Below are 22,861 nucleotides of genomic sequence, written 5' to 3' on the forward strand. Positions count from 1 at the left end.
TAAAACATAACGGGCAGCAGTAAAACTGTCTTTCCTGTCTTAAACTGGTAAAAGATAGGTATGAAGAACACTTGCTTTAATTTATGGGAGATAATTAAATAGCTGTAAAACATCGGTGAAGGTTTTTCTTTGTTTATAACACATTTAACGCTCAAACAGTTTTGGAAATGGGAGCTGGAGTTCAAGATGTTAGGGAGATGCTTCCTCTTAGCCTGGCTAGCCAGAAAAATGGACTGCTGCTAGCAGACTTCAACGCCTTTAGAATTTACTCCCAAATGAGGGTGTAAATAATAATAATAATAGTAAAACACATTTATTAATCAGAAATCATTACCCAGGGAATACTGTGTGTATGTAACAGAGCTAGTGGAACCATGGAAGGATTTATTAAGTGCTGCTTGTTAGCTGAGGGACAAACATGACAAATTTGCCTTCAACGTTGTTGTGACCATCTCTAGTGGGAAGTTTCATTTTGAATCTAGGCAGCCTGATGACAGCAAGGCCTTGTTTAGACCTAGGCAATTTCATTAATTTTCAGACAAAAATAATAAAAAAATTATTACATTTTGCAATGATTTATCCTTCCTCCTGTGCTTCTCCCATATATTCATTCGAAAACGGGAGCATCACTATGTCTGTGGAGAAAGACTGAATGGCATCACGCTCACCAATAAATTTTAGAAATAACATTTGTTAAATCAGCCAGCAGCTAGCAGGTCCTGCTAGAAACCCTGTGGGGAGATTGCAGTGGGGCTCGCTGCTCTCCCTGATGCTGATGCACCATCACAGGGATGGTTTTTTTTGTGTTCCTTGTGTAAGATTTCAGTATGAGCACTTAGTACCAGGCCTTGCACTTTATGATTAGTTCCCGGGCTTAGGGTTGGTTTTATTTTTTTAACTCTTGTGTTCCTACCCCATTAAAAATGCACCTAAACCACTTGACTTTTTTGTTACATTTAAAGCTCTCACCTTTGCTATTCGAGGTCCTTGTCCTTCACCCGAGCCTGGCTAACGTCAGCAGCAAGGTGCCTGGAGCACACCAAAAACGCGACGTCCTTCGGAGCGCGGAATCGTCTGTTAGGAGCTGGATCAGACGAAGGGTTCGCCGTCCAACTCGGATTTCGTGGCCGCATCTGGCCCCAGCTCAGAAGCTACCGCCGCGTCCTGATGTCCGCGAGGTCAGGAGGCAGGGAGATCCAGCTCTAAAAATAGCAGGCTGTAGCTGGGCAGGGGAGTTCCAGGAGGGAGCGACTGCCGGGAGAAGAAATAGGTTAATTATTTCCCATTTCAAGGGTATCAGCTGCAGGGCAGGTGGAGCGCGCCTGACCGTCTGCCTTTGCAGGTTGGTTTCCCGGGGAAGAAAGTGGAAGAGCTGTCACACAAATCCAGCCCTACAAAGCCCCAAACAGGGGTTAAGTGCCATGTACATGTTCTAGAGAGGTAATTGCTAAAAAAAAAAAGATGCTGATTAGTTTTGTGACATTGCTTAATGTCTCTCTTTGGAAGTGTTAAGTGTGCGAGCTTTGTAACTTCCCATCCCCTGGATGGATACCACATGGGCAGCAGATGTGGAAGAGCCGCCAGTTTTACGCCCTAGTGTAGGAGATTTGTATGTGTGAACGGGTATTTTAATATCCAGAAATACAAAGCATTTGTTTGTAAAGAAATCAGACATCTAAGAACAAAACTGATAATTCCCAACTTTGTAGTAACGCTGTCAGTAAACCTAGGCTTCAAAAGAATCGCTATGAAGAGGTTCTGTCTGAAAAACGCGAGACTTCAAAAAAGTACTGCCCAAAACTGCTAGACAGTCCTGTCCCTTACATGACACCGATGTGAATTTAAATTCCAACGCTGCCACGCAGCAACAGAAATTAGGTAGCAAAAAAAAAAAAAAGGTTGTCCTGGTATAAAGTAATCAGCAGGAGCCCCGTGCGCGCCGGCCTCCTGCGGCCCTGGCAGCTGGCCTGGTGAACCTGCTCTTAGGTCAAGCAACACGCTGCTGCCGGAGGACAAGGATAATCCACGCCGCGGCGAGCTCAGCTGCGTGCGGTATGCGGAAGCAAGATGCCACGGCAGGGCCGCGCCGCCGAGAGCCCAGAGCTGTGCTACCGTCCTGCAGGCAGGGCATGCGGCAGTTTTCTGCGGCTGGTTTTCCACGGGGGGGAACAGGAGGCACCTCCCGGGCCCCGCTGTGTGCACCAGACCCTCCTGCTTTTGAGGAAAATCCCCTCACAGCTTCCTCCCACCCCAAAAAGGTCCCGCACTGGCATGGCATGTCCCGCATAGGGACACCGTCACGATTCCCCTATGTCATTTTACACCCGGACGGTCTTTGAACAGAACGTTTAGGTCACATGCAAGAAACTCAGCCTTACGCTGAAAACTTTTAAGATCTTTTTAAAAAAAAGTTTATTTTCCACAAGTAAGAGCAATAGGAAAAATTAAATTGTTTTCCACATATTGTTTTCTTGAAACAGAGTCTACAAGGACATATTCAGCACCAAAACTAAAAAAAAAAAAAAAAAAAAAAAAAAAAAATACAAACAGCCATAGAATATAATCTATAAAGCAAACATTTAATATTGCACTTTGTTTCTCTAATGTTTGGATTTTACTTACTTTTTCCTAATTCAGATCAGAATTCTATATAAAATACTGGGCTACAACTGTGAACCTCATGTTTTGTAATGCTGAGAATTGACCAATACTTGTGGAAGAGTAATGCCTCTGAACAACTAAGAAAAGAATTTAAACGGAAAAAATTTATTTGATAAAAGTTATAGGATTTTTCACTCCGATCACAAAGGCTGTGATGCCATGTCAATTACTACAATATTGGTCAATCCTGCCTCGTATGCAATTCTCCGTTGTATTGTGATAAGTACTTTAATGCTATGTATATCAGCAATTGTTCCCTATTCTGTTAACACAACAAAAAAGGAAAAAAAAGTAAAACCACCAAATGCCCTTTTATGCCAACGATCCCCTCAGCTTTTAGTTTTTTTTTTTTTTTTTTTTTTTTTTTTCTGGTTGGAGAGGGTAGAGGGAAGGGACATTCACAAAATTGGCCTAATAACGTAAGACATCACCACCCAATTTCCTTCTTGTCCAGTATTCATGCTCAAAGCCCACGCCTTGTAACTGAATCACTTAAAACGCGACTCATTTGTATTTTATCACCCTGTCAGCATTTGTGAAACATGAATTATCTTTCATGTTCTCATAAAGGCCACTTATGGAAAAGCCTATTTTCTTGTACGTGTGAAGCCTTAAAAAGAAGGCAGTTTTTTAAGAACAACCACCACGCAGCAACACCAGCCTTCCTCTCCCCCTTCCTTCCGAGCTGTTTTATTGCACAAGGAGATAGACACATGATGCGTTAGGCCTCAATTTGTTTAAGTAGTCAATACCAGAAGCGTGTCCCTTTGTCAACTGTCTGCACTACGAGTTCTGAAAAGGGAAGTCGGCTTGTATGAATCTCTAGCATCTAAGTGCTGGTATTTGCGTTAGCAGATCTCACGGCTCCACTGCACTCTTTTCTTCCTTGGGGCGCACTCAGGGCGAGTGCTCTGCCTGTGTCATTTCTCGTGTTCTGAACGAATGCATGCTGGAATCTGCTGTTTTCCGTTTTAAAGCTCTTGAGAGTTACATAGCAGATGCAATCTTCGAAGCAATCCTCAACTAACTAATACCCAAGTATGGCTGGTAACACTGATCTTCTTTCCCCACTTTAGTTATACTTCTACTCTATTTTTACAGTATCATAAACCCTGAAGATAATACAAAGTGCACAAACTGAGCTCTTAGCATAGTCCAAGCTTTTCCTGCAGTTGAAATATACTTTCTACTAGAGCCTCATTATATATAGAATTTTTGGTGATTAGGTAACTATGTATAAAAATAAATTTACTTTCCCTTCCCATCCCTACTAGTTGAAGTATCTCTCTGCCTATGAATCCTGGACAGCATTTGCCTATTTCCTTTTAAAAGTCATTCGAGGCTGAGCTGGTGTCTACGGGTGCTGCTTTCACTTGTGCCTTTATTTTTTTTAAAGCTTCACAACTTGAACATCTTTTTCGTAATGTAGAAAGAAAAGGGAATGAGGGTGGCTTTTGTAACTTTTGTGTATGTCCCTATTGCAGATCCCCCTCTCAAATAAAGAACAAAAACAAAACACAAACACAAAACAAAGAAGTAATTCAACAGTGCAATGTAACAAAACAAATAGCATTCCAACAGTTTGGCAAGTGATGAGTTCACCTGAGATTAAGTGATTTTTTAGGCAGTCTGTAACAAAATGCTGCTTTGCGATAATAGTAGAAAGGCAACAAATTCTTAAAAGAAATCAAGAAGGAATATAATCTCAACAAAGTCTATTAGTTTCCTTCTGGTATCTCTCCATCCCCAAACCCTATAATATCCCCATTTCTGTTGCTTATCTACTACAGTAGGCTGCAAAACATACAGCAAGAAGGATTGGCTTGAAGGCATTTGATGTTTGTAAATAAATCCACAACAGGATCCAAGCTGAAGAGGTGATACATGACCAGCCTACTAGGACAATTCTGAGCATGTGCATATGCAGGTAAAGTCCAGGCTACATTAAATTAGAAAAGAAAAAGTCAGTGCATTTGTTGAAGTCTGCTGCTGTTTTTCTTTTTTTTTTTTTTTTGTCAAAGCTTTCTTTTGCTCCTTGTTGTGCAGACCACAAACAAGTAAGAGGGGGGTAACAACAGTGCGGCATAAATGAGAAAAAGCTGTAGTGACACTGAACCGCACAATGTAAGCAATGAGCATGTGCAAATTTTTCAAAATCATAAGAGAAAGCCATCCCTCTCTTACAATGTGGTTTGAGTGTTTTGACACACATGACTGTAGGTTAGTAAGGCTGCTCCTAGTATGTGCCAGTATTTAAAGGGGAGGGGGGGGAAGCTCAGGTCTTCAAGCATGTGGAGCAGTCCTACAATGTTATTGTAGGCTTCAAAGCATAATCACAGGTTGTTTTCATTTATTCACCATACAGGCAAGAGCAAAACCACTTCCTTCGAAAGCGTCTCCACTATGATTCTTTGACCTTCAACATGGCAGGTACGATTCAAAACCCAAGTCACGTCAGCTTTTTATGGATTCCTTCAACGAGAGGGGCAAGATGGTCTGTCATCTGTGGGCTGATCTGGGTTTGGATCAATCTGAACGACACAAGGGGAAAAAAATTACAACCCGGGTTATTTTAGAGAGAACTGGCAGAAACGAAAGTTCCCAAGGTTAATAAAGATCAATGTACAACATTATTCCCTTATCCAAAGTTACTGAAATAATTTGAACTAACACGATAAAAAAAACTTTGAACGACGAATTAATAAGCAGTACTACTAGAGCAGAAGATTCTAAACTACAGTCTGACAGCAAGTTTATGGAAAATCATGAGAAAAGCTCAGCTTTAGCAGCACAGATCTTTTGTATTATTTATTGTTGAATAAAAAGAGGGTATGTATGACTTGCACCACTAAAATAAAGTCATTTAAAAATACTGAATTGATTTGAGAAGATTACTTCAGACTAGACAGAATTATCAGTAGGTCATCCTACTTTTAATTTAGTAATCCTCAACCTATGAAAGTGTTGTTTTTTTTTTTTTTTTTTTTTTTGTCTTTACACCTTAACACTTTCCTTTCTGCACAGAAGGAAGAAGGGATACAATCTCACTTACAACTCTGAAGATGGATGGCAAGAGCTACCCAAGTGCACACTTCTAGACAACATTCTAGTGGTTAATTTTATACTGCCAGTTTAAGGGAAAAAGCAAGCTGCATTCTCAACCTTTAAGTACCTAAAATGAAAAGCATCCAAGTGCTGCATTCTGTAGTTAAGCTGCAGCACGATTGTCAGAGAAGCCTCCAGCACACAAATGAAGTGGCCCTTTCTGCCCACTCAGTAGCAGGCTGGTGTTTCAAGAGGCAAAGGAATCAGAGGCGGGGGGGGAAACGGTGCATCATGCTACATATTGCTGTTTTCTTAAAAAGTGAGTGAATTCAGGCAAGCTTTAGCTGAAGGACAGTACTTTTTCTTTTGTCCTATACTACTGTTTTTACCTGGAAGATACAACCATAGGAAGCTTTTAAAGTTTTATCACAGTCAAGCTTTTCTTTTTATCACAGTGGCTTTTCCAGAACTAAAATGCAACTGCTGAAGAAATGCCTGTGTAAGAATACCTTTGTTCCTTTTCTACATGAAGCTTCTGAAATCATACACAGACAAAGCCACATGTGTGTGTACACGTGTAAAAACAGTTGCTGTCATTCCAAACAACACTCAGGAAATTTCTAAAAATCATTAGAAGTGTACAGTAAAGAGCATGAGAGGCAAGCCAAGGCACTTGACAAGGCACCTTTCAAATTTAAGGTTGCACAAGTCATTAAAAAATTGTGGGTAACCCATGCTGTGAAGCAGGCATGGAAGCGTCTTGACACAATTCATCTGCATCTTGATTTAAAAAGGAAAAAAAATGAAGTTATCTTATTGCTGCTTCTTGGCTAAAAACATTTTAGTGTGTTTTCCTGATTTTATTAAGAAAACACTTCCTGCGTGTATTCCACAACACAGAGTTCAGAAAAAGAGTGAATTAATCCCCATATTGTGTTTTGTCTGAGGTACCTACTTCTGAATAGAGAGGTGGAGGCAGAAAACGGAACTCCTGGATGTATGCAAATAACGGTCCTTGCAGAGCTCTCTCGAAGTCATCACAAGCAGCTAAGGGTGCAAGGCTGGACTGTCTTTGCTCCTCCGTGACCACTTCTGCATAGCTAGGAGGTGCTGCAGGGAAAAGGTACACGCAGTTCGAACAACAGTTCTTATGCATGTCAAAATATATAACATGATAAATATTAAACTTTTGTCATTGTAAGATGCACCAGCAGGTAGATAAATCATCAGCAACTTAAGAAGTTGTTTAACATGAAAGGAAGAGTAAGAAACGGCCATTTTATTTTATTCTAAACTATACTCAAGTTCAAGAACAGATTAGAGCCTCCTTACTGTGGCTTAATTATTCCCTTAGGATTTAAAACGCACCCTGAATGTTCCATTTCTGTATAGCAAGGCACTGCAGTTCTTTGGACTCTATAAATTTAAGACTGAGAGTTGCACATGGAAGAGGGATGTTTTTTAGGTACGTGAGAACACAGGGAAGGAGCTTCTCTTTCAGTAAGCGATTTGCTACTGAAAACAGAAGCATCTTCTCACACACCAGCCTTGTTAGCTAAGTCTGAGACACAATGGAATCAGGCACTTTCACTTACAGCACGATTTCACTGCTTTTTCTTGAGAGAAAGGCTAGGAGGACAGCAACTCTGTCCTTCCACAGAGCACAAGCAGGTGTCAAGGAAACATCCACAAGGGATTTCCTGTAGTCTGTACTATGAAAGGATATAATTTGGGTCTGCTAGCACAACAGCAACAAACAAAGCAGATGAAATTCAAAGCAACAGAGTAGCAAATTGACTGGGATTTGTATTGTCAAGTTACCTTCTGGTCTTTCTGGCAGTGTCAGCCCAAGCCAATTCATGTTCATGCTACACTGGCTGCTCACGCTTGATGTTCTGCTACCAAATGGGTGTAGAGGAATGGTACCAATGACCAGTGGTAAGTTAAGGAATAAATCCATGGCTCCTGGAATATCGACATAGACCTGAAGAGAGGAAAAAAGGGAGAGGTGTATGATTAAAATGTAGATTTGTATGATCATTTACAATTATTACATGAAGTTCTCTTTCCATAGAACTTTTCATGAGGCCCTTGTTCCTAATGGTCAGTTGTAGAGCCCACATCCCTGTGGAGACAAGCTCCCCACACTAAAAGCAGGTCAGGATTCTTAACACGAGTGCACACATGGGAAACCCATCTAATTGTGACTCACTTGTTTAGCTAACACACAACAGTTTAAGGAATTACAAGATTTATGTAAAATTACTACGAAAACCAAAAATTTTGTTGGGATACTAATATTTTATGTATTGTGGTACGTATTTCTTTTGCAACTGGTACAGAGTGGCTTGTTAGCCACGTGTAAGGAGTGATAGAAACCGAACACACTCAAGGGAAGTAGACCCCACCCAACGTACCATCAGTGAATACTCCACACGGATTATACTACAGTCGAGGATTGAAGGGGAAACAGGTGGAATCTTCAACACTTTGCCGTTCCAGGTTTCTGTTTTGCCAGATGACAAGGATTCTCCACGCAGGTTGGCAACAAGCTGTTTGACTTCCTTCATTTTCCCCTTGGCATAGAATGCCTGTGTTTGGTAAATGGCTGCCTTTGGCACCACCATACGGGAAGAGCAGTTCTCAATCTCAGCAAAAATCTGAATTGATTCACCTGAAACAAAACAGAATTTCACATCCTTTTTATTCACAGGCTTTAGCAAATTACCACTTTCTGCACAGTATTTTAATGCACTGGTGGGTTCTGATACCACTGCATTACACATTTAAAAGCATCTACTGATGTTAACAGTGGTAGGCTTATAAAATAGCATTAGCTAATTTAGGAAAAAAAAAAAAAAAGTGTACAAGTTTAACAAAAGTGTCCTTTAGCAATCTGGGGACACAACTAGCAACCTAGTTAACAATACACTGGGAAGATTGCTGAATGCAGACCGAAATGGTAAGATCAGTTTTAATATTTTGTTTTCATGGAAGTTTAAAAAGGAAAGGAAAAACATTTCCTCTAATTACTTCTGTTACGTACCTGGGGTGTAGCCCTTCCTTTCAATTTTGGCACTTAAGGATATTGGGCCTGAGGTACAAAACCAACAACAGAGAGTCTTTTCTTTTGTGCCTGCTTGGGGTGACTGCAAGAAAAGAACAACATTGCCCGTTTAATTAAATAGTTCCACCAATCTCCATGCATTTTAATCTACAAGAAAAGTAATTTTCGTAATGCACTTAGTATTACCCATGTTGATAAACAAAGACAGTTTCATTTGTATGAAAAAAGCTCAAGCAATTTAAATGGAACTAGGCAGGCAAACAGTATGTCCTAATCCCATTTCTCATTAACACTGTTTCTTCTGCCAGCCTCCATACTACTGTCACACTTGAAAACAATTTATATACATAAAATAAATACTGTATAACTTAAAAGGCTTCATAGCCTACATATACCAACATACTGTTGGCAAAGCTTTTCATTGGAACATCTTCTGACTTTCCATTACACTGTTATTTCAGAAACAATAACTAAAGTACTGTAACCTTGACTACTGCTATTTCCTCTGTTTCTGAACGATCCCGTATCATCTGTAATGAACAGACTTTGTTATTTTACACAGCATCAGGATTTCGGACTTGATCCAAAGCCCATTAAAGTCAAACGGGAGTCTTTTGATTTTAATGGAGTTTGTGCAAGGCCGGTGTTCCTCTTCAAGTCTGATTTTTCATCCCCACACACAAGAAACCTATTTCAATGGACTTTTTTTTTTTTTTTTTCTCTTCCCCTCCCATACATTAGTTTGAGAAAAGGGGGGGGGAAAAAAGGAATTTTAAGCCAGATTGATTTAATTGCCTCATTGAAAGCGGTTTTGATATTGAAATGATTTTAATGAAATGACATTTCAGAAAAAGATCATACAGAATTGTGATAATTTCTCCCCATTGGTAGAAAAGCATCCATATGGAAATTATCAATTATGCACGCCAGTACATTTTTCACTTTGCATTTTTAAGTTAGCAGTCTCTCTCTAAAACGTTCTTTGAAGTTACACTGTTCCTTGCATGTATTATTCTTTATTTAAAATTTCAGAGGAACAGTTCACAAAAATTTCCTTCTTAATGACAAGTTACAATTTAGTAGTATCAACTTTAAATTGGCAAATGCATTTTACACGTCTCAGAAACAAAGCAACTCCAAGTACAGGATAAGTTAGCTTTCAAAATACCAGTAATTAAAGAGTTGCCAAACTGATATAATGCTTAAAAGATCAGCTGTTGTTAAACTAGCAAATAAGTATTAGATAAAGTTCGATGTTGATATTGTTTCATTTATTTTACTTCATTATTTTTATGCCAGAAACAAAGAATAATTCTGTCAATTCTTACCAGTAATGAAGGAGTGTTGATATCTATATGTTCAAAGACTGTAAATTCCTTCTTTAATTTTACTGGTAGAAGCCAAGGCCTATGCAATTCGGCTTTCACCCAATAGCGCACACTGCCATGTCTGCCTTCGAATGAGGTAGCAAGTGGTCTGTGCAGGACACAAAGGTCAAAATTGAGTAAAATCTTTCTCACTCTTTGTAGTAATGATATCATCGATCAGATTAGGGATTAGTATGTATAACTGTATTTTAAATGCATTATAATATTTAAGGAAGTGTAACTTATTTGCAAAGTTTCCATATCTGAGAAAAATTCAAGATTAAATATGGGAGAAAAAATCATCTCCAATTCATCCTCATACAGTTTTGCACAGATTTTAAGAATCAATTAATGAATTGCACTAGAGAATGCCAGGAGAGTTCACATTTCCTTTGAACTTAAGAGGCCACTTTCATGTTTAGCATGCCCTTTTAAGGCCACATTAAGACTACCAACTTAAAATTAGCATCAGTATCAACCAATTACTGTTTTGGACATTGTATTTCGTAACTGCAAGTGTATTGTTTGCCCGGCTGGTATCTCAGTGTCTGGTTTACTTTAGTGGTTACGGAACACACAGTAGCGTCTAAGTTGTTTCATCTTAAGCAGGGTTAAGTATTTCAATTTTGAGTTCTGAATAGAGGGAGGCTACTGGAAGTGCCTTCTGATTTTCCTCCACCTTGATGAGACCAGCTTAGAACATCATGTAAAATATGTGTGTGTGTATATATGCATAGGTATACACACACAAAATGGTCAGGGCTACCCTGCTCTGAACTCTTAAGAGAAGTTGTTCATGGGATTTGGAAAAAAAAACGATGCGGAAAGCTCTCCAAACTTTTCAGCGTTACCATTTTTCTTCCTGTAACATCATAAAAATGAGAAGACAAAAGAAGTTGATAATCTACATATCTCCAATTGTCAGTACTTTTGATTAAAACAAAGTATTAAGCTATTGAAGCATTTCAGTTTTGATACATTGCAGTATGTAACTTAAATTATTCACAAAGCTTCTCTATCTTCTGCTGGGAACGCCATCCTAGTGCTGAACTAGAATGATTCTTTACCAGTTACAGGCTTGACATTTTTGCCTATCTGGAATTTTCACTTTTCTGATGATCCAGAAGGAGGGTTATTTTCTAATCCATATTCAGTATTTCATCCTGTCGCATATCCTTAAGGGCAAATATCAAGAAAGCCCCTGAATGTCTTCCTCCTTCCCACTGTCACTCTGTAATTTGTTTAAAATAAACTTCGGAAATATTCCATGGATAGTACCAAGAAATAGCAAATTGGCAGTGTCAAAATTCAAGCCTTTACGCTTTTAGTACCAGCCATTTTATTTTATTTTTTTTACAGTATTATTAGAAGCTGGTTGCACAGTCATTGTTTCAGGTTGCTTAAGCCTGTTTTGACCAATGCTTGCAGACTTCACTGCCTCTTTAATTTCATGCTAAGTATTTCACATTGATGTATCCTGCTCTTTCATCCCTTCCAACTCAAGGTAAGGCTAGCATTATGGCTTTTTGTAGTTGAGATTCCAATGGAAGAGTAAATTTCCTCTAAAAATCTCCATAAATACAGGTCTTACAAGCGTTCCAGGAATATCTACTGTCAAGTTCTATGCTGCTCGTTTTGAAACTGACCCGCTGAAGTGTTTATCATCTGCAGGTTCTGCTAAAGCCAGCACCCGTAACAAACAGATGGTTTACCAGCTTTAATGAGAAACTGTGCTATTTCATGTAACATTCTGCCATTTTTTTTTCTAACTTTAATGACTTCACTGCTAGCCTTTTAAAGGAGGAATCTCATTTTTCTCCCCATGCTCTGACCCTCTCTGTTCCTGTATATTAGGTTTCACTGCGACTTGCATCTTAGCTGGTTTCTGTGCTGGGAGCTCCTTTATGTTTGAACCTTCTGCTGACGGTATCTACCTTACACTCTTCAGCCATTGGAGTGGGGAGCAATCTCTATCTTAACACTTCTCTCACTCTCACTTCACTCGTCTGTTCTCAGACAAATGAGATGCTGCACACGAATGTTTCTGGGCTCACCTCCTTATCCATTTGCTCATTTCCATCCAGGCTCTTTGCAGAGAGACCAGCCCGTGCACATATATCCTACTTGAACCAGAACAATCTCCTCTTTTGTTCAGAGATAGTTAAACTGGTCACATCTATTCCCGCCTGAGCCCAGAGAATCTAGCTGGAGTCTTATCTCTAGTTCTGCTGGCCTGCATGGCTCCTGCCAGCAGGCTGGGTTAGAAGGCACCTGAGCCGCTCTGCAGGACTCAAACCAGTTCAATGCACCCCTCACCTTGGGAAGAGGGTGAAATACTGTAAGACACTGAATCAGTTACAACTTGGTTGAGTGGGCAGGAGCCGGGCAGCAACATGCTCCCATTTTGTGAAGTGGGAAAGCAACCTCTTCAGTTGAAGGAGATGATGTCCTCTGCGGCAGCACAATTCCTGCCACCATTGAAAAGGTTTCCCCTCCACCCAAAGCAGGCGCGCCTCTGGGCGTTGTGGCGCATTACAGGCAGGCACACTTACGTCTGTGGAAGCTCGAAGCTGAATGCATATTCATGCCTTCCCGAGTGGATTGTGTGAAGGCCTTCCTCGGAGTTGTCATCATCTAGGAGGCAAAAACCCAACATGGTAACCCATTGGCAAATGTTTTAGGTTTAGAGCACATTACACAGGCCTCTCTTGTGGAATGAAGGGGATCTGCACGCTCACTGCGAGGCTTGAAATAGGGTGTCCCAGGAACCTGGCCTTCTGGATTGGGCTGCAGCGCTTGAGGTGCATAAAATGGGCAGGTTTGTGTGAAAGCGGAGGCTCGTTTGCTCTAATTCATAACCCTGCCTCTCAACGGGGACACAGCTGTCACTGCTGCCATTTCAAGGTCTGCCTGAAGGATTGGTAGTGGAAACCATGCTTTGACAATGATTTCCAGTTAAAATTCAAAATGGGAAAGACCTCTTTTGTGGTATTAACTGGTCTTATACGTGGCTTTAAGTTTGCTGTGTAAGACTACACTTTGCGATTCAGGTCCCTCTGCTCTGCTGGCTGGCAAGAGCACCCAAAAACGAAATCACCGAAGAAAGGCTGTGAAAAGGGTGGAGGGTGGTGGTGGAAAAGGCGTCCGAGCACCACCTGGAAAGCACCAGACAAATTCATGGGCACAGAGAAATGGCAAAACTGCCTGGTCAGCACCGCGTGGAGGTAACCCATGGAATCTCAGGAGTTTAACTCAGTCTTGGTCGGAGAGCAAATATTTGCCAGTTCCAAGAACGCCGACCTTTGCTTGTGGTTATGATTTCTCCTATTGCTTAAAACGCCGCCACAAATTTGTGGTTTATTCCGATATAATTACCACAAAAACCAGAAAAAACGCTGACTCTGTCGCAGCAGAAAGTTGAGGGGGAGGGGGGGAAAATAAATAATATCCGAGCACCTCCTACACAAAAGGGCCGGAATACCCTCACAGGTACAGCGGGACGGTGTGGGGAAGGCAACTGCTTGAATAGTGGGGAGCTGTAATGGAAGCACACCGGATTTTAGGCTCCCATTGTCCTATACAGACACGGGTGCTCGCGTTTGGATACCGCGCCACGGCGAAAAACGACGATAAAAAACGATGAATAACTGAAGCGGGGCAGGAGGGGAGGGAACGCGTGACACAAACGCCCCTCCAGGCTGCAGAAGGGCCCCGGGGTGAGGAGGGGGGGGTGGGGGTGGAGGGAAGGGGGGCGGCCGTGCTGCTCGCCCCCCTTCTCATTGTCTCCGCGGCCCGGCCCGGCCCCGCGGCCGCCCTGCCAGCTCAGCAGCCCCGCCGCGCTGTCAGTCAGCGGCCCGGCTGGAGCAGGAGAGGACCGGCCTAAACCGGCGCGAGCGGATCCCAGCCAGCCGCGCGTATACGTACGGTATACATTACACCGGGGGGCGGGCGGAGGACGGGCAGCAGCAGGAGGAGCAGAAGGAGGAGGAGGAGGAGGAAGGCTCCGCCGCGCCCCCCTCACGCCGCCCGCTGCGGGCCGGGCCCCCCTCAGGGCCGCGCGCGGCGACCGTTACCGGGCGGCCGTTGAGGGGGGCCGTTGGTGGTGGTGGGGGGAGGGAGGGGAGGGGGGTAAAAGGGGGGAAGCGCGAGCCCTGTCAGCACCCCAACCCCCGCCAGCCAATCAGCGGCTGGCATCGCCCTAGCAACAAGGCAACAAACGGCGAGCGGCCAATCAGGCGGCGCGCGGGGGGCGGGGCTCCGGCCGCCAGCTCCGAGGGGAGGCAGTCGGTGGGAGGCGGCGGAGCGGGGCGGGTGTGGGGGGAGCGGTGCCGTGCCGCGGGGCTGCGCTGCGCTGCCCGGCTCCTCGCGGAGCCGCCGGCCGCTGTGCCCCGCTCCGTCCACACGCACCGCGAGGTGCGGAGCCGCAGCGGTGGGCGGCTGGGACGGGGCCGCCGCCCCCCCGCAGGGCGTACGGGGGCCAGCCGCAAGGGACGGGTTGGGGGTTGCTGTGAGGGCTGCCTCAGGTTGGGGGCAGGAATTGAAAGCAAAGATTAAAAAAAAAAAAAAAAAAAAAAAACAACACGAAAAGGGGGGTTAATGTGGGTGGCAGGCGTTAAGAATTTAAAATAAGGGGGGAAAAAAATAAGGGAGGTTGTGGTCTGCTTCTGCACAGGTCTCCTGGAGCCTTCTCACAGAAGGCTCCGTGCAGGGTGCAGGAGAAACTTGTGCAAAAGAAAAGCTCAAAGGGGGAAAAATAAATAAATAATAATAATAATAATAATAATAAAGAGAGGTTTCTCCTCAGAAGGAAGGGGAAGAAGCAGCCGGCTCGTCCCCGGAGCGAAGCGGAGCCACCCCAGCAGCACAGCGCGAACGTGCTGCAGGCTGAAGAAGGGTGTGTGTGGGGGGGGGGCACCCCAAAAAACAGTGATAATGAGAAAAACCAATAATTACAGAGGGGGCTGCGGAGCGCCCCCCATTACATAACCGGCTCGGGGACTATTTTCCTGTGCTAGGAATTAAGTCATCGCCACCACCTGACGCGCGCAGCCAATCTCCGCCGCCGAGCGGCGGCAGCAGCAGCACCCCCCCCCCCCCTCCCCTCCCTCCCCTCCCCTTCTCGCCAGGACCGGTCCCAAACAGGATTGAACCGCTTCTAACAAAGGGTGGAAACTTCGCAAAAACAACCCCGGAGTGCCCCCCAAGAGTTTTTTTTTTTTTTTCTCTCTTTTTTTTTTTTTTTCTTCACCCTCCTCACCCCCAGTCGCACACACACACACACACAGGCACACACACACACACACGGCGGGGGAGCAGGGATGCTGCGGGGCAGGGCAGGGCAGGGCAGAGCCCCCCTCACCTCGCTCCTGGCCGATGAGGACGTCCTTGTGGTTGAAGTACTCGACCTCCTCGGTGTAGTTCTGCGTGTAGGCGGTGTTGGAGCCGGCGTTGCGCGACTCGGTCCAGCGCACCTTGGCGTGGCCCCGCGCGTGGATCTTGAGCGACTTGACGCGGATCTCCCCCGTCACTTCTAGGCTGACCCTTCCTGAGACCGTGTCCCCGCTGGAGTACACGGGGACGTTGCTGTCGTTCAGACAGTCGAAGCTTATCGTCAGGCTCTTCACCTTCCCCAGCACCATGGTGTACGGCGAGCGCGTACAAAAATAAAGGACGAAAAAAATAAAAATAAAAAATAATAAAAAAAAAACAAAAACAGAACACAAGAAGGCGAGGCGAGGGAGGCGCCGAGGGCCTGCGGCCGCTCGCTCCGCTCCGCCACGCACGGCCGGCGGGCAGGCTCGGCGCCGACCCTACAGCCCCGGCATGGGGCGGGCTGCGGCGGCCCGGCCCGGCCCTGCTGCCGGCGCTCGGCAGCGCTCGGGAGCGCTCGGAGCCGCCCGGCTGCGCTGCGCCCTGCTCACAAAGACGGGGCCGCGCCGCCGGCTCCCCGCTATAAGCGCGGCGAGCGGCGCCCGGACACGCCCCCTACCGCCGAGGCCACGCCCATCGCCACGCCCATCACCACGCCCCCGCCGCTCGTCGCCACGCCCCCGGCGGCCCCCTCGCCGCCGCCGGCTGCGGGCGCGCTGTGTGCGTGCGCCCCCTGCTGGCCGCGGGCTGCGGGTGCAGGGCGTTGCGGGACGTGTCCCTGCCCACGGGGACCTGCGCCGGTCCCAAATTTTGGGAGGGCGTGGGGGTGGCCGTGCTCCGGCAAACCGCGCAGGCTGTGAGGCTTTGAGGCTTTGAGGCTGCCCGGTTTTCACGCGCTGCTGTTGGAAGGTGCCCGGGGTGGTCAGCCGTGCTGGTCGGCACGAAGGCTGACCCAGTTTTTGAGGCTGATTTTGTTTTCCTGCTAAAAAGGCACCGCCGCCACCACCAAGAAGTATACATCAAGGCCATATTCACCCTGTGTTATGCTCCCACAGCGTCTGAGCTGGGCTCTGGGCTGAAATAATGACCCACTGCCCCAGTAAAGACAATTCTGCTTTCGTCGTTGTTGTCACTGTTTTTTCTTTTTCACTTTTCTTTCTCTTGTTCCTTTTTCTTTCTTTATTTCTTTTTTTTTTTTCCCCTATTTTATCCTTTTCTCCTTTTTCTTTACCTTTTCTCCTTTTTCTTTTCCTTCTCTCTTTTTTTCTTTCTCTTGCTCCTTCTTCCTTTCCTTTCCTTTCCTTTCCTTTCCTTTCCTTTCCTTTCCTTTCCTTTCCTTTCCTTTCCTTTCCTTTCCTTTCCTTTCCTTTCCTTTCCTTTCCTTTCCTTTCCTTTCCTTTCCTTTCCTTTCCTTTCCTTTCCTTTCCTTTCCTTTCCTTTCCTTTCCTTTCCTTTCCTTTCCTTTCCTTTCCTTTCCTTTCCTTTCCTTTCCTTTCCTTTCCTTTCCTTTCCTTTCCTTTCCTTTCCTTTCCTTTCCTTTCCTTTCCTTTCCTTTCCTCTTTTCTTCTATTTTTTTCTCTTTTCTTCTCTTTCTTTTTTTTTTTTTACTTTTTCTACTTTTTATCTTTCATTTTTTTCCTTTTTTTTTTTTTCTCTATTTTTTTTTTCTTTTCTCTTTTGTCTTTCTCTCTCTCTCTCTCTTTATTTATTTATTTATTTATTTTTTCTTTCATTTCCCATTATCTCTTCCCTAAAAAGACGAGCCTCCTTCCTGCGGCCTCCCACCTTTGTGCCCTTTGAGTAAGGAGACGGGATTGGGATCAGCGTTTGCAGTATTTCATTTTGCTGGCTACAGCCGGCACAGCCCTACACCCCCGAACTGCCAGAGTGCTGTGAATCCAGTAGTTGTCGGTATGTGCAGTTAAAGCCTCAGATTCCGAAACTGGGGGTACGAATCCCATCTCTAGCAGAGACCTTCAGACCCGATGAGCCCAGAAATGAGCCACTGAGGTACACCAGCATCCCTCAGCAATCGGGGCACAAGTGGATCAGTCGGCAGCATGTATTGCGCTGTTTATCGTTAACATCTGGCCTTAAACGTGCCTCACAAGTGCTGGGAGCTCAGGGCTCAGCATGGCAAGACCAGCACCACCTCTTCCCACTACCCCTGCCCACCATCCCTTCCTCTCACCCCCAAGCTCCCCTCCGCGGGCCTGCCTCCAGCCACCAGCCTTTCCCCCTGGCCGCCGGCCCGCTGCTGAGCCCTGCTCTCGGCTCACCTCCCACGCTTCCTCCTGCCCAGGTTGTCCTGACTCGCCTGGGCCCGTTTCTCACCAGCGATGCCACCCGCTCACCCACCCACCCACCCACCCACCTTCTCGCTGCTCTTCTCGCCGGGCACATCACCCTGCCGCGAGGTGCGGTGCTGTGCGGCTCAAAGCCGGGGGGCTGCACGTGTGAACGTGGGCTGATGTGGTTTGGTTAAGCGAGCATGGTCAACAATCATAAAAAAAAACAAAAAAACGATAAAAAACCAATAAAATCCAGAGCAACACTTTTTGCAGGAGGGTTGTGCAACCCGCGTGCATTCATGCGTTTCCCACTTCCCGTCAGAAGTCATGCATACGTTCGGTCTGTGTAACTTTTTTTATTTTTTATTTTTTATTTTAAAAGTCTTTGTGATATTACACCATTCATTTTATCTCCGTCCTGGTAACGTGCATGTTTCCTGCCATCTGGTGGGAAATGTGCTGAACTGCCCATGCTGCCGGCTGCCAGCCCTGCACACGCCTGACGCGCGGCAGGCAAGTGTTGGTGCCCTCCGCAAGCCATTTCCCCTCATCCTTCCCCATCCAGCGCTCTGACACCCACTGAAATTCACTCCTGTGCTTCGACTTGCACAGCACCGCCTCCTGCTTCCTGCCTTCCCAATGCAGATTGTCCCCGTTTCTCACTTTCAGCACCCGGTTATTACACACAATCTAATTCCTGCCCACGCAGAATACTATCCACCCACACACCGCGGTGAAAATACAACAGGCCCCTGAATTCAAGCCCTCTGACTGTGGGCAACATATTCTAAAGCAGTTAAGAGACTTGGAATCCAAATCTTTTAGCGTTGCAAGACCTGGGTTACACTTTTAAGAGATATAATCGCTTTTGAAAATGTTATCTTAGACTCCTTGCTGTACGTATAGCACTTGAAAGATGCCATCACTGAGAAAGTGTAGTATTTAAATTGGATTTAAAGCAACACTTCCTAAAAGCTGAGTTAACACCAACGTCAAATCAGGGCAATGACATCAAATCTTTATTTAAACCTGCTTTTATTTAAATGGAGAAGATGCCATGAAGTACAACTAAAGCACATAATATATTTAGCAGTTGCTCTCAGATGTTCAGTTAAGTGAATATATTAGTGAATTTTCAGGAATTACTTTTTTTTTTTTTTTTTTTTTTTTTCCCAAATGAACTGTTCTTAGGCTAAATATTAAGTTTCATAGAACCCAAAACAGGATTTTAAAAATGGAATGCAAAGATGATTGAGTCTCACTTCCTTAGATTAAGAATAGGCAGTGGAGACTTAAGTCTGTGCACTCTTAGATTGGTTATTATTTGTCAGGGTCCCCCAAAACCTTTTATCAGGCCCTGTAGTACATGGCAGACTCAAATTGGCACAGCTCAGGAGATCATCACTTGTGGAGGCTGGCGTTTCTCTCGTGTTCTGGGTCTCTTGTGTCCAGCCAGAGGTCTGCTTTATCTTCAGCAAGTTTGAATGTCAGCTTCAAGCAAAAAATTTGCTTCTTCTGTCCCCATAATGCATGACTGATGATGTGAATGTTCATATTATAAGCCCCGTTTAAAAAATGCATGGTATAAATCACTATAAAAAATTGTCAGTAGCAGAAAAAAAAAATAAATTAATAAATTGAACAACCTTTCTGCAGACAAATAACTTTATTTCCTATCTATCATCCTGAATTTCCTGAAGCCTAACACATGGGGTAATTATTATGAGTTATTAGTTGACTGTTCTCTGCTCTTTTATTATTATTATTATTTTTTGCTTGCTAAGTTATCTAGACGCTACAGGAGCATAAAGTTTGAAAAAACAGGTTAAAAAAAAAAAAAAAAAGAGGTTAAAATATTTTTTTTTTTCTTCTTTTTTTCTTTTCTGACAAAAACCAGGAAGGTGATACTTTATTATCAGAGTCAGTAGCTCCAAGGAAGATGGCAATATTCCAGCCTCTATAAGGAGATAAAGATCAGACCTCACTTAACAAACCATTTCCTGAAACTAGCAGGCTCTCCCTTGCCTGCCTTTTATTCTTTTTTCTTTTAATTATTTTATTTTTTATTTTTTTCTCTGTGTGTTTGCATGTGTGGTGGAAAGAGGAAAGAAAAGTTTGTTAAAAAATTATAGAGTGAAAGAAAAAAAAGTCCTGGCCTGCTGGATAGGACAGACTGCATTGCTTGGGAATCTTCACTGTAAACTTGAAAATTCGTAATGATTTTAGCATTGATATAAGAATAGATTTTTACCAAAAATATGAGAACTGTACATGATGTGATCCATCTGAAATTAACTATTGTCATCCGTGACTTCACGGTGTCTGTGTCTTCCTCTCTGTTTCTGAGCAGCTCACCTGAGTCAGACCTTACCTGGAGGATTTTGGCAACCTGGGGGATTTTTGGCAGCACAAACCTGTGTTTATTCGCAGACTGCTGTGCAGGCCAAGATCCAGCAGAAGGATGTGGCTGTACAAACAGGCAGAATTTCGGACACCGTGTCCAAAATCTGTACCAGAAAAAAATCTCAATGGGCTTTTGTATATGCTCAACACTGTCCCAGCCGTTGCATTGCCAATGCTGAACCATTCATGCTGATGACCACTGGAAATGTGAAAACAGGAACCATTCTGCCTCACTGCCTTTCCTGCCTCTACCTTGTGTGAGTTCTGGCTCTGCCGCAGGTAAATCTGCACGGCTGGGTGTGGTGCTCAGTGATCCTGAGAATGGTCATTACTTTTTCTGAAAGCACAGCCCGGAAAGCTTGCAGTGCTCCTCTGAGTCATTAACTAGTGTTAATGGGAGGATCTGCAGTCATTTCCCATTTCCCTAGAGACCACCCTGACTTTTTAGCTCCAGAAGAGTTTCTTTATTTCATGTAGAGACCCAAAAATAATTCAAAAACTGAGAAATTGCTCTCAGCGGCCTCATTCCTGACCATCTTCAGTCCACACACAAAAGCAGAAGATGGTTCCTGAAGCTGAAGGAGTCAGAAGTGAGAAGCAGCTTCCCCAGGATGCATTCACGTCCTTGCAGAAGATGTTTTGTTGGTGGGATAGAGCACGCACGATGTGGAGCTGTGATGCTGAAAATCCCAATATTTCTCATTTCAGAAGGTGCCTATACAAGTACTGAAAGCACTCATACTGAAACTGTTTGCACTTAGATTTTCTTTCGTCGTTGTTGCCTTAAAGACTTGCTAAGTAATGGTTAGGAGTAACTTGAGTTCTGGAGTGTATTTGCTGTCAAAGATAGAACTGGAGCTACGTGTTAGTCACAGTTAAACTGAAACCTTCCATGCTTTGCTTTGAGAATATAAGTGCTGAAGCTGTTAAGCTGAGAAAAAACACCTGAATGCCTTCAATTAATCCCTCCTGGAAAGCACAACCGAAGCCTAAGCCTGCAGCTGCCATTAGTAAAACATCAGGATGTGCTCGAAATGCCTGCTTCAGGGATGGTGATGGATGGTCCAGCACAGGCCAGAGGTGGAGCATGAGGTACGGGTTAGAAGGAGCATGGCCATGCGCTGCACCGGGTTCTGGTCTTATCCCCTCGTGTCGGGGTGTCTGTGTGCACCTGACGTTTTGAGACAGCAGTGAAACCTCTGCAGAGCCGTGCCATAGCTGCGGAGCCTCCGTCCCTGGCTCAGACTTGTGGTTAAGTGTGAAAAAATATAAAGACAACACTCATTAAAAAAAACAGGGTAGCTCCTCAGCACCCTATTCTTTTTTTTGTTCACCTATTTGTTCTTCTTAGTGAAAATTTCCTGGAAAGTCACTTGCACAGATGTGAGAAAAGGCAGAATTATGAAATCCTAGGAGCGACTCAGCAGCAAAAATAAACAGGCCCACGAACCATACGGGGCACCCAGGAGGCAAAACGTGTTGTGCAGCTTTTCTGGTGAGGTTTGCCCACACGCTGCTGGGAAAGCAGGGCTGGGCTTCGCGGCTGGCTCACGGTGACGCTGAGAGCTGTGCTCCACCGTGTGCTCATTAGCACTGCTTCTGCATCCTCTCGGTCCATGCCCATTTATTTTTATTTATGTATTTATGTATTTATTTTTTTGCAAGCAAATTCCAGAGAAGTATTGAAATAAATCTGAATCTTCAAGGTAACTTATTATTATTATTATTTATTATTATTATTATTATTTTTTAATTTTTAAATGTGATTGTCAGAGATTAGAATGCCTTTCCCAACATCCAGGAAAGTAATATATTTGGACTCGAGTTCTTAAAAAAAAAAAAAAAAAAAAAATCAATAAATGACTGCATGGCTACAGGTATTTTTCCTCTCACCTTTCACTTGATTCATCAAAGGACACCACTGTGCTTGTCAGCTGCGTGTTTCAGAACAGAAAGGCATATAGTGCAGTCTTATCTGTGGAAATAATCAGCAAGGATTGCAGGAGAGGCAGTAGCTCTTATTAGACTAATTTATTGTCTGGAAAAAAAAAAAAAAAAAAAAAAAAAAAAAGAAAAAAACGCAAGCCAAAACGAATAAATACAGACTACACCAGCCTTCAGCACACAGCTTTCAGCTCATCTTCAGACCCTCGCTTTCAGGAAGCCAGCTGCCCTGAGGCAAGCCGAGTTCTGTTCCAGACCATTCAGCTTTTGGTGAGCACACCCAGCCCGCCCCTGTCAGCCAGGCAGGCCTCTCAGTGACGGCAGGAGAAGCCACAGTGCTCTGTATATTTATTTCTGGCACCTTTTGCCAGGTGGAGGAGATGTACCTCACAGCTCCACAGGTCAGTGCTGTTACAGAGTGAAGGCTGACAGCTTGGCTGAGGGACGTAACCTGAAAATATGTTATGTACGCCTGCAGAGCTATAGCAGGATGAGCTTTGGGTCACGTAACAAGGATGTCTGTGGGCACAAGTGTCAGATTTGTTAGGGATAGCTTGCAAAGAGAGGCTGTTCTGGCACATAGTGTAGACCCCAGTGATGTGCTGAGTGCTCCCGTGGTTCAGGCATTGCCACAGGACAGCATGGATGCAGGTCCCAAAAAGTGTCAACCAGGGGAGTGGCCTTTATTGTTCTCTACTTTTGCTATTTTTTAA

General features: G+C 44.3%; 1 protein-coding gene across 3 annotated transcripts; it reads right to left on the bottom strand.

Annotated features, from left to right (window-relative positions):
• Positions 1-2,560: 2,560 nt before the first annotated feature.
• ARRDC3 (arrestin domain containing 3) lies at positions 2,561-16,045 on the bottom strand. 3 transcript variants are annotated; one of them, XM_084505355.1, is made up of 8 exons: positions 15,500-16,045; positions 12,693-12,774; positions 10,102-10,249; positions 8,753-8,855; positions 8,124-8,380; positions 7,528-7,690; positions 6,662-6,816; positions 2,561-5,192 (listed from the first exon to the last, which is right to left on the bottom strand). In XM_084505355.1, the coding sequence occupies exons 1-8, from the start codon at positions 15,777-15,779 to the stop codon at positions 5,136-5,138; spliced, it is 1,245 nt and encodes a 414-aa protein (XP_084361481.1). In that variant the 5' UTR covers positions 15,780-16,045; the 3' UTR covers positions 2,561-5,135. The 3 variants fall into 3 exon arrangements, with proteins under 3 accessions (XP_084361481.1, XP_084361483.1, XP_084361482.1); XM_084505356.1 differs by lacking the exon at positions 2,561-5,192 and having other exon boundaries at positions 6,674-6,853; XM_084505357.1 differs by lacking the exons at positions 10,102-10,249; positions 15,500-16,045 and having other exon boundaries at positions 12,693-12,717.
• Between the last annotated feature and the right edge of the window lie 6,816 nt (positions 16,046-22,861).

This window comes from Aythya ferina (assembly GCF_964211825.1).
Source record: "Aythya ferina genome assembly, chromosome: Z".
Taxonomy (NCBI): Eukaryota; Metazoa; Chordata; class Aves; order Anseriformes; family Anatidae; genus Aythya; species Aythya ferina.

Excerpts from the sequence above, each read along its gene's own strand:
- ARRDC3 (XM_084505355.1), bottom strand. The coding sequence starts at position 15,779 with ATGGTGCTGGGGAAGGTGAAGAGCCTGACGATAAGCTTCGACTGTCTG. Across the intron at positions 7,691-8,123 it reads GTGTGGAGTATTCACTGATG|GTCTATGTCGATATTCCAGG; the intron begins GTACGTTGGGTG and ends TCCTCTCTTCAG. Across the intron at positions 6,817-7,527 it reads ACTGCCAGAAAGACCAGAAG|CACCTCCTAGCTATGCAGAA; the intron begins GTAACTTGACAA and ends TTTTCCCTGCAG.